Genomic DNA, 16,134 nt, shown 5'->3' on the forward strand with positions numbered 1-16,134 from the left:
ATGTGGGATATGGGATATGGGATGTGGGATATGGGATATGGGATGTGGGATGTGGGATGTGGGATATGGGATATGGGATATGGGATATGGGATGTGGGATATGGGATATGGGATATGGGATATGGGATATGGGATATGGGGATATGGGATATGGGATGTGGGATGTGGGATGTGGGATATGGGATATGGGATATGGGATATGGGATGTGGGATGTGGGATGTGGGATGTGGGATATGGGATATGGGATATGGGATATGGGATGTGGGATATGGGGATATGGGATATGGGATATGGGATATGGGATGTGGGATGTGGGATATGGGATATGGGATATGGGATATGGGATGTGGGATATGGGATATGGGATATGGGATGTGGGATGTGGGATGTGGGATGTGGGATGTGGGATATGGGATGTGGGATATGGGATATGGGATATGGGATATGGGATATGGGGATATGGGATGTGGGATATGGGATATGGGATGTGGGATATGGGATATGGGGATATGGGATATGGGATATGGGATGTGGGATATGGGATATGGGATATGGGATGTGGGATGTGGGATGTGGGATGTGGGATATGGGATATGGGATGTGGGATGTGGGATATGGGATATGGGATATGGGATATGGGATGTGGGATATGGGATATGGGATATGGGATGTGGGATGTGGGATGTGGGATGTGGGATATGGGATATGGGATGTGGGATGTGGGATATGGGATATGGGATATGGGATATGGGATGTGGGATGTGGGATGTGGGATATGGGATGTGGGATATGGGATATGGGATATGGGATGTGGGATATGGGATATGGGATATGGGATGTGGGATGTGGGATGTGGGATGTGGGATGTGGGATATGGGATGTGGGATATGGGATATGGGATATGGGATGTGGGATGTGGGATATGGGATGTGGGATATGGGATATGGGATATGGGATGTGGGATGAGGGATGTGGGATATGGGATATGGGATATGGGATATGGGATATGGGATGTGGGATGTGGGATATGGGATATGGGGATATGGGATGTGGGATATGGGATGTGGGATGTGGGATATGGGATATGGGATATGGGATGTGGGATGTGGGATATGGGATGTGGGATATGGGATATGGGATATGGGATGTGGGATGAGGGATGTGGGATATGGGATATGGGATATGGGATATGGGATATGGGATATGGGATATGGGATGTGGGATATGGGATATGGGATATGGGATATGGGGATGTGGGATATGGGATATGGGATATGGGATGTGGGATATGGGATGTGGGATATGGGATATGGGATGTGGGATATGGGATATGGGATATGGGGATGTGGGATATGGGATATGGGATATGGGATATGGGATATGGGATATGGGATGTGGGATATGGGATGTGGGATATGGGATATGGGATATGGGATATGGGATGTGGGATGTGGGATGTGGGATATGGGATGTGGGATATGGGATGTGGGATATGGGATGTGGGATGTGGGATATGGGATGTGGGATGTGGGATATGGGATATGGGATATGGGATATGGGATATGGGATGTGGGATGTGGGATGTGGGATGTGGGATATGGGATGTGGGATGTGGGATGTGGGATATGGGATATGGGATGTGGGATGTGGGATATGGGATATGGGATATGGGATGTGGGATGTGGGATGTGGGATGTGGGATGTGGGATGTGGGATGTGGGATATGGGATGTGGGATATGGGATGTGGGATGTGGGATATGGGATATGGGATATGGGATGTGGGATGTGGGATATGGGATATGGGATATGGGATATGGGATATTGGATGTGGGATATGGGATATGGGATGTGGGATGTGGGATATGGGATGTGGGATATGGGATATGGGATATGGGATATGGGATATGGGGATATGGGATGTGGGATATGGGATGTGGGATGTGGGATGTGGGATATGGGATATGGGATATGGGATGTGGGATGTGGGATATGGGATGTGGGATATGGGATATGGGATATGGGATATGGGATATGGGATGTGGGATGTGGGATGTGGGATGTGGGATGTGGGATATGGGATATGGGATATGGGATGTGGGATGTGGGATGTGGGATGTGGGATGTGGGATATGGGATGTGGGATGTGGGATGTGGGATATGGGATATGGGATATGGGATGTGGGATGTGGGATGTGGGATGTGGGATGTGGGATATGGGATGTGGGATATGGGATGTGGGATGTGGGATATGGGATATGGGATGTGGGATGTGGGATGTGGGATGTGGGATGTGGGATGTGGGATGTGGGATATGGGATATGGGATATGGGATGTGGGATATGGGATGTGGGATGTGGGATGTGGGATATGGGATATGGGATGTGGGATATGGGATGTGGGATGTGGGATGTGGGATATGGGATATGGGATGTGGGATATGGGATATGGGATATGGGATATGGGATATGGGATATGGGATGTGGGATGTGGGATATGGGATGTGGGATATGGGATATGGGATATGGGATATGGGATGTGGGATGTGGGATGTGGGATATGGGATATGGGATGTGGGATATGGGATATGGGATATGGGATGTGGGATGTGGGATGTGGGATATGGGATATGGGATATGGGATGTGGGATGTGGGATATGGGATATGGGATGTGGGATATGGGATATGGGATATGGGATGTGGGATGTGGGATGTGGGATGTGGGATATGGGATATGGGATGTGGGATATGGGATATGGGATATGGGATATGGGATATGGGATATGGGATGTGGGATGTGGGATGTGGGATGTGGGATATGGGATGTGGGATGTGGGATGTGGGATATGGGATGTGGGATGTGGGATGTGGGATATGGGATATGGGATGTGGGATGTGGGATATGGGATGTGGGATGTGGGATGTGGGATATGGGATATGGGATGTGGGATATGGGATATGGGATATGGGATATGGGATGTGGGATGTGGGATGTGGGATATGGGATATGGGATGTGGGATATGGGATATGGGATATGGGATATGGGATATGGGATATGGGATATGGGATGTGGGATGTGGGATGTGGGATGTGGGATATGGGATGTGGGATGTGGGATATGGGATATGGGATATGGGATATGGGATGTGGGATATGGGATGTGGGATGTGGGATATGGGATGTGGGATGTGGGATGTGGGATATGGGATGTGGGATGTGGGATGTGGGATATGGGATATGGGATGTGGGATGTGGGATATGGGATGTGGGATGTGGGATGTGGGATATGGGATATGGGATGTGGGATATGGGATATGGGATATGGGATATGGGATATGGGATGTGGGATGTGGGATATGGGATGTGGGATGTGGGATGTGGGATATGGGATGTGGGATGTGGGATGTGGGATGTGGGATATGGGATATGGGATATGGGATGTGGGATATGGGATATGGGATATGGGATATGGGATGTGGGATGTGGGATGTGGGATATGGGATATGGGATATGGGATGTGGGATGTGGGATGTGGGATATGGGATATGGGATATGGGATGTGGGATGTGGGTCACACACTGACCTCGGCCATGGCCCCATCCGGCACCTGCGGCACTTGTGGCACTTGTGGCATCGCATCATAGAGAGATGACACATACGTGATAATGGACTTTTCATCCGGCTGCGGCACATCCACATCTGGGGACAGCAACAGGGGAGATGTGGGGCAGGATGTGGGGCAGGGGGGGATGTGGGGCAGGGGGGGGATATGGGGCAGGGGGAGATGTGGGGCAATGGGGGGATGTGGGGCAGGAGGGGGGATGTGGGGCAGGTTATGGGATGTGGGGCAGGGGGAGATGTGGGGCAGGGGGGGGATGTGGGGCAGGGGGGGATGTGGGGCAGGGGGGGATGTGGGGCAGGGGGGGATGTGGGGCACGGGAGGGATGTGGGGCAGGGGGGGGATGTGGGGCACAGGGGGGGGATGTGGGGCAGGTTATGGGATGTGGGGCAGGGGGGATGTGGGGCACAGGTTATGGGATGTGGGGCACAGGTTATGGGGTGTGGGGCAGGGGGATATGTGGGGTGCAGGTTATGGGGTGTGGGGCAGGGGGGGATGTGGGGCAGGTTATGGGGTGTGGGGCAGGTTATGGGGTGTGGGGCAGGTTATGGGGTGTGGGGCAGGTTATGGGGTGTGGGGCACAGGTTATAGGGTGTGGGGCAGGGGGGATATGGGGCTCAGGTTATGGGTCTGCCCCACGGCACCTTCGGGGTCCAACAACCGCGTCACCCCCAGGTCGCGCTCGGCAATGGAAAACGCCTGTTCCAGGTTCTCCAGGTTGCTCTGGTTGTAGACGCGGCTCATGTCAATCAGCATCGGCCTATGGGAGATGGGGTCAACACCGGAACCAACACCGGAACCAATACTGGTACCGGGAACAACACCGGAACCAACACCAGGACAATGGCACAGGGACAATGACACAGAGACAATGGTACAGGGACAATGGTACAGGACAATGGCACAAGGACACTGGGATGGTGATGGGGATGGGATGGGGATGGGGATAGACATGGAATGGGAATAGGGACCAGAGGAGGATGTATATGCCATAGCCATGCCCATGCTGGTGCCGGTACCGGCAACACCCACTTTTGCCGGTGGATGATGGCGATGGGTTGGGGATGGAAAGGGGATGGGGATAGACATAGAATGGTAATAGGGACAAGAGGATATAGGGGAGGATGTGGATGCCGCGGTTGTGCCACACTCGGTGCCAGCAACACCCACTTGTGCCAGTGGATGATGGTGATGGGTTGGGGATGGGGATGGGATGGGATGGGGATGGGGACCAGAAGAGGGTATGGATGCCATGGCCATGCCGGTGCCGGCACCAGTACCACGTACTTGTGCCGGTGGATGATGGCGTTGAACAGGCGTCCATCGCGCCAACTGGCGGTGAAGTTCTCGCACCGCAGCCCCGGGTACCCCTGGACCATGTGCTGGGACCACAGCAACAGCTTCTCCTTCGCGGTCATGTCCTCCGACTGACCCAGGACCTGGATGTCCGAGATCTGCGGCGGTGCCGCGGTTACAGCCGGTGCCATGGTAACCATCCCATGGTAACACCGTCCCCGTGGCAACCATCCCATGGTAACCATCCCATGGTAACAACATCCCCATGGTAACCACCCCATGGTAACACCATCCCCATGGTAACCGTCCCATGGTAACACCATCCCCATGGCAACCACCCCATGGTAACACCATCCCCATGGCAACCACCCCATGGCAACCCCATCCCTGCCCCATAGCCCCATAGCCCCACCTGGAAGTGGAGGATGATGGTCCATATGAGCCCCAGTGTGAGTTTGGGGTTCCCGTCGGCAATGTCATCGTTGCGGATGTTCACCAGCTTCACCTACAACACACACACGGTTACGGTGACACCTACAACACACACACGGTTACGGTGACACCTACAACACACACACGGTTACGGTGACACCTACAACACACACACGGTTACGGTGACACCTACAACACACACATGGTTACGGTGACACCTACACCACACACACGGTTACGGTGACACCTACAACACACACACGGTTACGGTGACACCTACAACACACACACGGTTACGGTGACACCTACAACACACACACACGGTTACGGTGACACCTACAACACACACATGGTTACAGTGACACCTACAACACACACACACGGTTACGGTGACACCTACAACACACACACACGGTTACGGTGACACCTACAACACACACATGGTTACAGTGACACCTACAACACACACACACGGTTACGGTGACACCTACAACACACACACGGTTACAGTGACACCTACAACACACACATGGTTACGGTGACACCTACAACATACACATGGTTACGGTGACACCTACAACACACACGGTTACGGTGACACCTACAACACACACAGGGTTATGGTGACACCTACAACACACACACACGGTTACGGTGACACCTACAACACACACGGTTACGGTGACACCTACAACACACACACACACGGTTACGGTGACACCTACAACACACACACGGTTACGGTGACACCTACAACACACACACGGTTACGGTGACACCTACAACACACACACGGTTACGGTGACACCTACAACACACACGGTTACAGTGACACCTACAACACACACACGGTTACGGTGACACCTACAACACACATGGTTACAGTGACACCTACAACACACACACGGTTACAGTGACACCTACAACACACACACGGTTACGGTGACACTGCGATGGTACTGGTTGGTTCCGGTGTCACCAAACCCCCTCACCTGACGGTGCTTCAGGTAGTTCAGGGCAATCTGCACGTTCTGGAGCTTATGGAAACGCATCCGACCCTTCTCGCGCGGCTGTGGGGATATGGCAATGAGTGCGGTGGTACCGGCACCAGTACAACCGCGGTACCGGTACAACCGCGGCACTGGTACAACCGCAGCACCAGTACAACCGCGGCACCAGCACCATCGTGGCACCAGTACAACTGCGGTACCGGTACAATCGCAGCACCAGTACAACCACAGCACTGCCGGAGACAGGAAACCCCCAACCCAGCCCCATGGCTCCCACAGGAAGTGTGGCTCAACCGGACAATGGGCACAGGCACCGGATCCGGTGCTTCCTCAGCACCGCGGTAGCACCGCACACTGTGCCCATTGGGATGGAGCCCCAGCAACACCAGTACCGCATACACTGCAGACCCCCAACCCCACTGTGGTCTGCTCTGACCCATGGCTATGGGGCACCAGGGAAACCCACAGTAAAACCATCCCCATAGCAATCACCCCATGGTAACACCATCCCCATGCTAACACCATCCCCATGGCCACCACCCCATGGTAACACCATCCCCATGGCAACCACCCCATGGTAACACCATCCCCATAGCAACCAACCCATGATAACACCATCCCCATGGTAACACCATCCCCATGGCAACCACCCCATGGTAACACCATCCCCATGGCAACCACCCCATGGTAACACCGTCCCCATGGTAACACCGTCCCCATGGTAACACCGTCCCCATGGCAACCATCCGGCACCTCCTGGTGACACCAGCACCGGATACACCGGGACCCCCAACCCCCCCAATGCACCAGGGTCTGCTCTGACCCATTGCTATGGGGCACGAGGGAAACCCATGACAACACCATCCCCATAGCAACCACCCCATGGTAACATCATCCCTATGGCAACCATGCTGGCACCTCCTGGTGACACCAGCACTGGACATGCATTGGAACTGGTATTATGGCAACATCACCAGACACGCGGTGCCATTTGGTCCCATTTGGTCCCATTTGGTGCCATGCGGTGTATTTGGTGCCATTTGGTGCCACCACTCACCAACCGCAAGCTCCGGACGAGGTCGCGCTCCCGCGGCTGCCCCATAGAGCCGTGGGGCAGGTGGCAAAGCCCATGGGGGGGGGGGGGGTCAGGGAGGCACCAAAGCAAAGAGAGGGCCCCACATTAGAGCCGCGGTGCCGGCAGTGCCAAGCGGGGGTGGGGGGCAGATGTGGGGGGTGACAATGGTTGTGGGGTGACAATGGGTGTATGGTGGGTGCCAATGGTTGGGGGGTGCCAATGGTTGGGGGGTGACAATGGTTGAATAGGGGGTGACAATGGGTGTATGGTGGGTGCCGATGGTTGGGGGGTGCCAATGGTTGGGGGGTGCCAATGGGTGTATGGTGGGTGCCAATGGTTGAATACGGTGTGCCAATGGTTGGGGGGTGGCAATGGGTGAATGGTTGGTGCCAATGGGTGTATGGTGGGTGTCAATGGTTGGCGGGTGTCAATGGTTGGGGGGTGTCAATGGTTGGGGGGTGACAATGGGTGTATGGTGGTTGCCGATGGTTGGGGGGTGCCGATGGTTAGGGGGTGCCAATGGCTATATGGTGGGTGCCGATGGTTGCGGTGGTGCTGATGGTTGCGGTGGTGCTGATGGTTGGGGGGTGCCAATGGGTGTATGGTGGGTGTCAATGGTTGCGGTGGTGCCAATGGTTGGGGGGTGCCAATGGGTATATGGTGGGTGCCGATGGTTGGGGGGTGCCAATGGGTATATGGGGGGTGCCAATGGGTGTGTGGTGGTGCCAATGGGCTCGGTGTGCGCTGCTATGGCAGTTATGGCAGTGATGCTGGTGATGCTGGTGATGCTGGTGATGGTTGTGGCTCAGCACTCACCAGTTTGTCCCCCGAGAGCACCTCGAGCAGGGAGATGAGGTTGTGTCCATCGCGCAGGTCCTCGTACAGGTCATTGACATGGCGCTGAGCCTGTGGGCAACAACCGCGATGGTGTCACCGCGGCACCGACGGCACCGGTGCGGTGACAACCACAGCACCACACATCCCATTGAACCCCCTGTGCCGGTGACCCAAACAACCCCATTGAACACCCCCCAAGCCCATCCTGGTGCCGGTGACCGCGGTTCACACACAGCCCCATTGAACCCCCTGTGCTGGTGCCAGTGCCGGTGACACCAACAGCCCCACACATCCCCCATTGACCCCCATCCCAGTGCCAGTGACTGTGCCACATGCACTGCGGCTGTGCCGGTGTGGGAGTGGGGTGTGCGTGAGGAGCAGCGCGGTGACACCGCAGCACATACGGTGACACACACGGTGACACATATGGTAACACACACGTGACACACATGGTAACACACACACAGTGACACATATGGTGACATACACAGTGACACACACGGTGACACTGTGGCACACATGGTGATACACATGGACCCACCTCTGTTCTCCGGTGCTGTGCGGGGAGAGGCACAAAGACACAGTCATGGCACAACCCACACCGGTACCGGCACCAAACCGGTACCCCCCCCCCCGGCACCAGTGACCTCTGACCCCCCTCCGGCACTGATGACCTCTGACCCCCCCTCCCGTTACAGCGGTACCGGTACCTTAATGAGGTGTTTGTTGACCCATTTGGTGAATGTTTTCTTCTGGACACGATCCCGTTCGTCTGTAAGAGGGGAGAGAGATGGTGAGAGGGGAAACTGTGGTACAACCGGTAACACTGTGGTACAACCGGTAACATTGTGGTACAACCGGTAACACTGTGGTACAACACCGGGAGACAGCACTGTGGCACTGTGGCACAGCACCCTGATCCAGCACCACAGCACAACACTGTGTCATCCCAGCACAGCACTGTGGCACAACACTGTGGTATCCTGACCCAGCACCATAGCACTGTGGCATCCTGGCACAGCACCATGATCCAGCACCACAGCATGGCACTGTGGTATCCTGACCCAGCACCATGGTACAGCACTATGGTATCCTGGCACAGCACTGTGGCACAACACCCTGACCCAGCACCACAGCACTGTGGTATCCTGGTAAAGCATTGCAGCACAGCACTGTGGCATCCAGCACAGCACCATGATACAGCACTGTGATCCAGCACCACAGCACAGCACCGTGGCATGGCACTGTGGCATCATGGCAAAGCACTGCAGCACAGCACCATGGCACAACACCCTGACCCAGCACCACAGCACTGTGGCATTGTGGCACAGCACCATGGCATGGAACTATGGCGTCCGGCACAGCACCATGGCACAACACCCTGACCCAGCACTGTGGCACAACACCGTCATCCAGCACCACAGCATGGCACTGTGGTATCCTGACCCAGCACCACAGCACTGTGGCATCCCGGCACAGAACCATGGCAGGGCACTGTGGTATCCTGGTAAAGCACTGCAGCACAACACCCTGACCCAGCACCACAGCACAGCACCGTCATCCAGCACCACATCACAACACCTCAGCAGTACCACCACACAACACCCTGTCAGGGCAGCACCATCGGTGGCACCACCACAGCCAAACAGGAAGCACTGAACCAACAGTGCCAATCCCTTTGCCCATCCTGGCAAAGCACCAAACACAACACCATGATCCAACACCACAGCACAGCTCTGTGCCATCCTGACCCAGCACCATGGCACAGCACTATGGCATCCAGCACAGCACCGCAGCACAACACCCTGACCCAGCACCACAGCACTGTGGCATTGTGGCACAGCAGCATGGCATGGAACTATGGCATCTGGCACAGCACCGTAGCACAACACCCTGATCCAGCACCATGGCATGGCACTGTAGAATCCTGGCACAGCACCGTGACCCAGCACCACGGCATGGCACTGTAGCATCCCAAGCACAGCACCACAGTACAACACTGTGGCATCTGGCAGAGTACCACGGCCCAGCACTGGGAGCCAGCACCACAGCACAGCACTCTGGCATGGAACTATGGCAACCTGACCCAGCACTGTGGAATCCTGGCACAGCACCATGGCACGGCACTGTGATCCAGCACCACAGCACTGTGGTATCCTAGCACAGCACTGTGGCACAGCACCATGAGCAGCAACACAGCACAGCACCACAGTACAACACTGTGGCATCCTGGCACAGCACCGTGGTACAACACCCTGACCCAGCACCACAGCACAGCACCACGGCACAGCACCATGGCATGGCACTATGGTATCCTGACCCAGCACCATGATCCAGCACCATGGTACAGCACCACAGCACTGTGGCACAACACTGGCACAGCACCATGATCCAGCACCATCATCTGGCACCTCACCAACACCCACCACACCCTCAGGGCGGCACCGTCAGTGGCACGACAGGAAGAGCTGAACCAACAGTGCCAACCCCACAGCCTGACTCATGGGGAAGGAAGTTGTTGCTCCAGGCACAGAACAGGCACAGCCGCATGTACCCATAGGGGGGTACATGGTAACCACAGCCCCATGTATGTACCCATAGGAGGGTCCCATAACCACAGCCACATGTACCCATAGGGGGGGTCCCATAACCACAGCCCCATGTACCCATAGGGAGGGTCCCATAACCACAGCCCCATGTACCCATAGGAGGGGTCCCATAACCACAGCCCCATGTACCCATAGGAGGGTCCCATAACCACAGCCCCATGTATGTACCCATAGGAGGGGTCCCATAACCACAGCCCCATGTATGTACCCATAGGGGGGTCCCATAACCACAGCCCCATGTACCCATAGGAGGGGTCCCATAACCACAGCCCCATGTACCCATAGGGAGGGTCCCATAACCACAGCCCCATGTACCCATAGGGGGGTCCCATAACCACAGCCCCATGTACCCATAGGAGGGGTCCCATAACCACAACCATGAGTCAATGGCTGTGCCCATAGGGCCCAAACATGCCACGATTTGCCCCACGGCAAAGGAATGTGGCACTTGAGGGTATGGGATGGGCAATGGGATGGGTACAGGCAATGGGATGGACACAGGCAATGGGATGGGCACAGGCAATGGGATGGGCACAGGCAATGGGATGGGCACAGGCAATGGGGCAGGGACAGGCAATGGGATAGGTACAGGCAATGGGATGGGCACAGGCAATGGAATGGGTACAGGCAATGGGACAGGTACAGGCAATGGGATGGGCACAGGTAATGGGATGGGCACAGGCAATGGGATGGGCACAGGCAATGGGATGGGTACAGGCAATGGGATGGGCACAGGCAATGGGATGGGCACAGGTAATGGGATGGGCACAGGCAATGGGATGGGTACAGGCAATGGGGCAGGGACAGGCAATGGGACAGGCACAGGCAATGGGATGGGCACAGGTAATGGGATGGGCACAGGTAATGGGATGGGCACAGGCAATGGGATGGGTACAGGTAATGGGGCAGGCACAGGCAATGGGATGGGTACAGGTAATGGGATGGGTATGGGCAGGGATGGGTACAGGCAATGGGATGGGTACAGGCAATGGGATGGGCACAGGCAATGGGATGGGCACAGGCAATGGGATGGGTACAGGTAATGGGATGGGCACAGGCAATGGGACAGGCACAGGCAATGGGATGGGAACAGGCAATGGGATGGGTACAGGCAATGGGACAGGGACAGGCAATGGGATGGGAACAGGCAATGGGATGGGCACAGGTAATGGGATGGGCACAGGTAATGGGACAGGCACAGGCAATGGGATGGGTACAGGCAATGGGATGGGTACAGGCAATGGGATGGGTATGGGATGTGTATGGGCAGAGCCGGCGGCGGCTCCAGTGGGGCGGGGATGGGGCTGGTGCCAGCACAGGGAAATGCAGCCTCAGGCATGTCTGCCCCATAGACACCACCTCAGAACAGGGTGTGCCCCATGGGCTGCCCTATAGACACTGCCCCATAGACACTGCCTCAGTGCAGGGTCTGCCCCATAGACACCACCCCAGAACAGAGTCTGCCCCATAGTCTGCCCTATAGACACCACACCATAACCTGCCCCATAACCTGCCCTAGAGGCACCACACCATAACCAGTCCCACAGACACCGCCCAACATGGAGTCTGCCCTATAGGCTGCCCTATAGACACTGCCCCACCCCATAACAGGGGTCTGAGTCATACATTGCATGGGGACACCGCCCCATAGCGGGGGTCTGCAGTGGGTCATGGAGACACCAACCCCATAGCGCCCCACACCACGACCCCATAGAGCCCCACACCCCAACCCCCTCCAGCCCCACACCCCAACCCCACCGCGCCCCACACCAGCCCCACCGCGCCCCACACCGCAGCCTCCGCCCCACATCGCTGTGGGTCTCGCACCTTTCTTGCCTTCGGACGCTCTCAGCACGGCCAGATACAGGTTGTCCTCGGAGCCCGAGCGCTGCCCCATAGCCTGCCCCATAGCCGGCCCCATAGCGTGCCCCTTAGCGTGCCCCACATCGTGCCCCATAGCGTGCCCATTAGTGTGCCCCATAGCCGGCCCCACAGCGTGCCCCACATCGTGCCCCATAGCCTGCCCCATAGCCTGCCCCATAGCCTGCCCCACATCGCGGCCCCATCGCGCCATGGCGGCGGCTCCGCTGACACCCAACTCGACTCGCGGCTCTCTATGGGGCGGCCCCAGGGAGGAGCCGGGTCCCCCTCCCCCCCCCCCTTCCGCCCCATAGGATCCGCCCCTTAACCCCTTCCTGCCCCATAGCTCCATAGGAATCAATGGGCGCACATATGTGGGGCTCAGGAGACCCCTGACCCACACTTAGGGGGCACAGAGCCCTATAGAGCGGTTGGGGGTCCCGCAGGACCCCAAAGGTGCTGGTATCATAGGGGGGTGACCCATAGCACCCATAGCACCCACAGCACCCATAGAACCCATAGCACCCACAGCATCCATAGCATCCATAGCACCCATGGGACCCATAGCACCCATGGGACCCATAGCACCCATGGGACCCATAGCATCCATAGCACCCATAGCATCCATAGCACCCATAGCACCCATAGCATCCATAGCACCCATAGCACCCATAGCACCCATAGCATCCATAGCACCCATAGCATCCATAGCACCCATAGCACCCATAGCATCCATAGCACCCATAGCACCCATAGCACCCATAGCATCCATAGCACCCATAGCATCCATAGCACCCATAGCATCCATAGCACCCATAGCACCCATAGCATCCATAGCATCCATAGAACCCATAGCACCCATAGCATCCATAGAACCCATAGCACCCATAGCACCCATAGCATCCATAGCATCCATAGAACCCATAGCACCCATAGCATCCATAGCATCCATAGCACCCATAGCACCCATAGCATCCATAGCACCCATAGCACCCATAGCATCCATAGCACCCATAGCACCCATGACACCCATTACAACAGCTCCCAGTACCACACCTGGTGCTGCCTGTACTTTGCCCGGAGTCCAGAGGACACCGGGACTGTTGGGGTGTGATTCATGGTGAAGGCAGCAACCGGCAACAGCAACACCAGCAAGACCAGAACACACCAGCACACACCAGTACCACCAGAACCCACCAGCACCACCTGCACCACTTGCACACACCAGTATCCCCATAGCACCTACCGGCACCAACCAACACACACCAGCACCACCGGCACGACCAGCACACACTGGTACCCCCTCAGCAGGTACCAGCACCACTGTCACCTACCGGTACCACCGGCATCCCCATAGCACACACCAACACCCAGCAGCACCACTAGCACGACCAGTACACACCGGTATCACCATAGCACCAACCGGCACCACCGGCACCTACCGGTACCACCGGCATCCCCATAGCACACACCGGTACCACCAGCACACACCAGTATCCCGTCAGCACCCACCGGCATCCACTGGCACCAGTGCCATCGCCTCAGCACCCACCAGCACGACCGGCACACACCGGCACCCACCGGCATCACCATAGCACCCACAGCACCACTGGCACCACCGGCAACCCCTCAGCACCTATCGGCAGGCACAGGCACCCACCGGCACCACGAGTATCCCCATAGCACCCACTGGCACCACCAGCACCCACCAGTACCACCGACATCCCCATAGCACCCACCAGCATCACCATAGCACCTACCGGCACCACTGGCACCACTGGCAACCCCTCAGCACCTACTGGCAGGCACAGGCACCCACTGGCACCACCAGTATCCCCATAGCACCCACTGGCACTACCAGCACCACCGGCATTGCCTGAGCACCCACAGCACCACCGGCACCTACCGGCACCCACTGGCATCCCCTCAGCACCTACCAGCACCCACTGGCACCACCAGCACCTACCAGCATCCCCTCAGCACCCACTGGCACACACTGGTACCACCGGCATCCTCTCAGCACCCACCGGCACCACCGGCACCACCAGCACACACTGGCATCACCATAGCACCTACCGGCACCCACCAGTACCACCAGCACCACCGGTACCACCGGCACCACCGGCATCACCATAGCACCCACCAGCACCCACCAGTACCACCGGCATCTCCTCAGCACCCACCGACACCCACCGGCAACAGCAGCAGTCACCAGCACCACCGGCATCCTCTCAGCACCAACCAGCACCTACCGGCATCACTGGCACCCACAGGCACCTACCGGCACCGGTTGCACCGGCGGCACTGGGAGAACCGGTAGCACCGGCAACACCAACAGCACCAGCGGCACCACCATCACCATGGGCACCGGTTGCTGTGCAGGCAGCACTGGCAGCACCGGTAGCACCGGTACCACCAGCATCACCACCGGCACGGAGCCAACCCCATGGGCAGGAGGCTCTGCAGCTGCCGGAGCACACGGACACTCACACACGTGTGTGTGGGGTACACGTGTGTGCTGACACACACACATACCAGTACATGTATGGGGTACACACATGGGTACACACATGGGTACACACACACACACACACACCAGTACATGTATGGGTACACACATGGGTACACACACACACACACACACACACATACAGTACATGTATGGGTACACACATGGGTACACACACACACACACACATACAGTACATGTATGGGTACACACACACACACACACACACACACACACACACTGCACACACACACACACACACACCAGTACATGTATGGATACACACATGGGTACACACACACACACACATACAGTACATGTATGGGTACACACATGGGTACACACACACACACACCAGTACATGTATGGGGTACACACATGGGTACACACATGGGTACACACACACACACACTGCACACACACACACCAGTACATGTATGGGTACACACATGGGTACACACACACACCAGTACATGTATGGGGTACACACACACACACACACACACACTGCACACACACATACCAGTACATGTATGGGTACACACATGGGTACACACACACACACACACACACACTGCACACACACACACCAGTACATGTATGGGTACACACATGGGTACACACACACACACACACACACTGCACACACACACACACCAGTACATGTATGGGTACACACATGGGTACACACACACACACCAGTACATGTATGGGTACACACATGGGTACACACACACACTGCACACACACACACCAGTACATGTATGGGTACACACATGGGTACACACACACACTGCACACACACACACCAGTACATGTATGGGTACACACACACACACACACACTGCACACACACACACACCAGTACATGTATGGGGTACACACAC

At 56.5% G+C, this 16,134-nt stretch overlaps 1 protein-coding gene across 1 annotated transcript in view; it reads right to left on the minus strand.

The window, feature by feature from the left end:
• Positions 1-12,802, minus strand: part of LOC101881896 (plectin) — a 60,903-nt gene extending 48,101 nt beyond the window's left edge. The window contains exons 1-8 of the mRNA XM_034061746.1: positions 12,706-12,802; positions 8,980-9,041; positions 8,249-8,338; positions 6,340-6,417; positions 5,328-5,420; positions 4,907-5,073; positions 4,264-4,379; positions 3,584-3,699 (exon numbers count right to left, since the gene is read on the minus strand). Coding sequence (XP_033917637.1) covers positions 3,584-3,699; positions 4,264-4,379; positions 4,907-5,073; positions 5,328-5,420; positions 6,340-6,417; positions 8,249-8,338; positions 8,980-9,041; positions 12,706-12,799 — 816 coding nt within the window. The 5' untranslated portion in view covers positions 12,800-12,802. The remainder of the gene's footprint in view (positions 1-3,583; positions 3,700-4,263; positions 4,380-4,906; positions 5,074-5,327; positions 5,421-6,339; positions 6,418-8,248; positions 8,339-8,979; positions 9,042-12,705) is intronic.
• Between the last annotated feature and the right edge of the window lie 3,332 nt (positions 12,803-16,134).

The sequence above is a fragment of the Melopsittacus undulatus genome, chromosome 1 (assembly GCF_012275295.1).
Source record: "Melopsittacus undulatus isolate bMelUnd1 chromosome 1, bMelUnd1.mat.Z, whole genome shotgun sequence".
NCBI classification, from domain to species: Eukaryota; Metazoa; Chordata; class Aves; order Psittaciformes; family Psittaculidae; genus Melopsittacus; species Melopsittacus undulatus.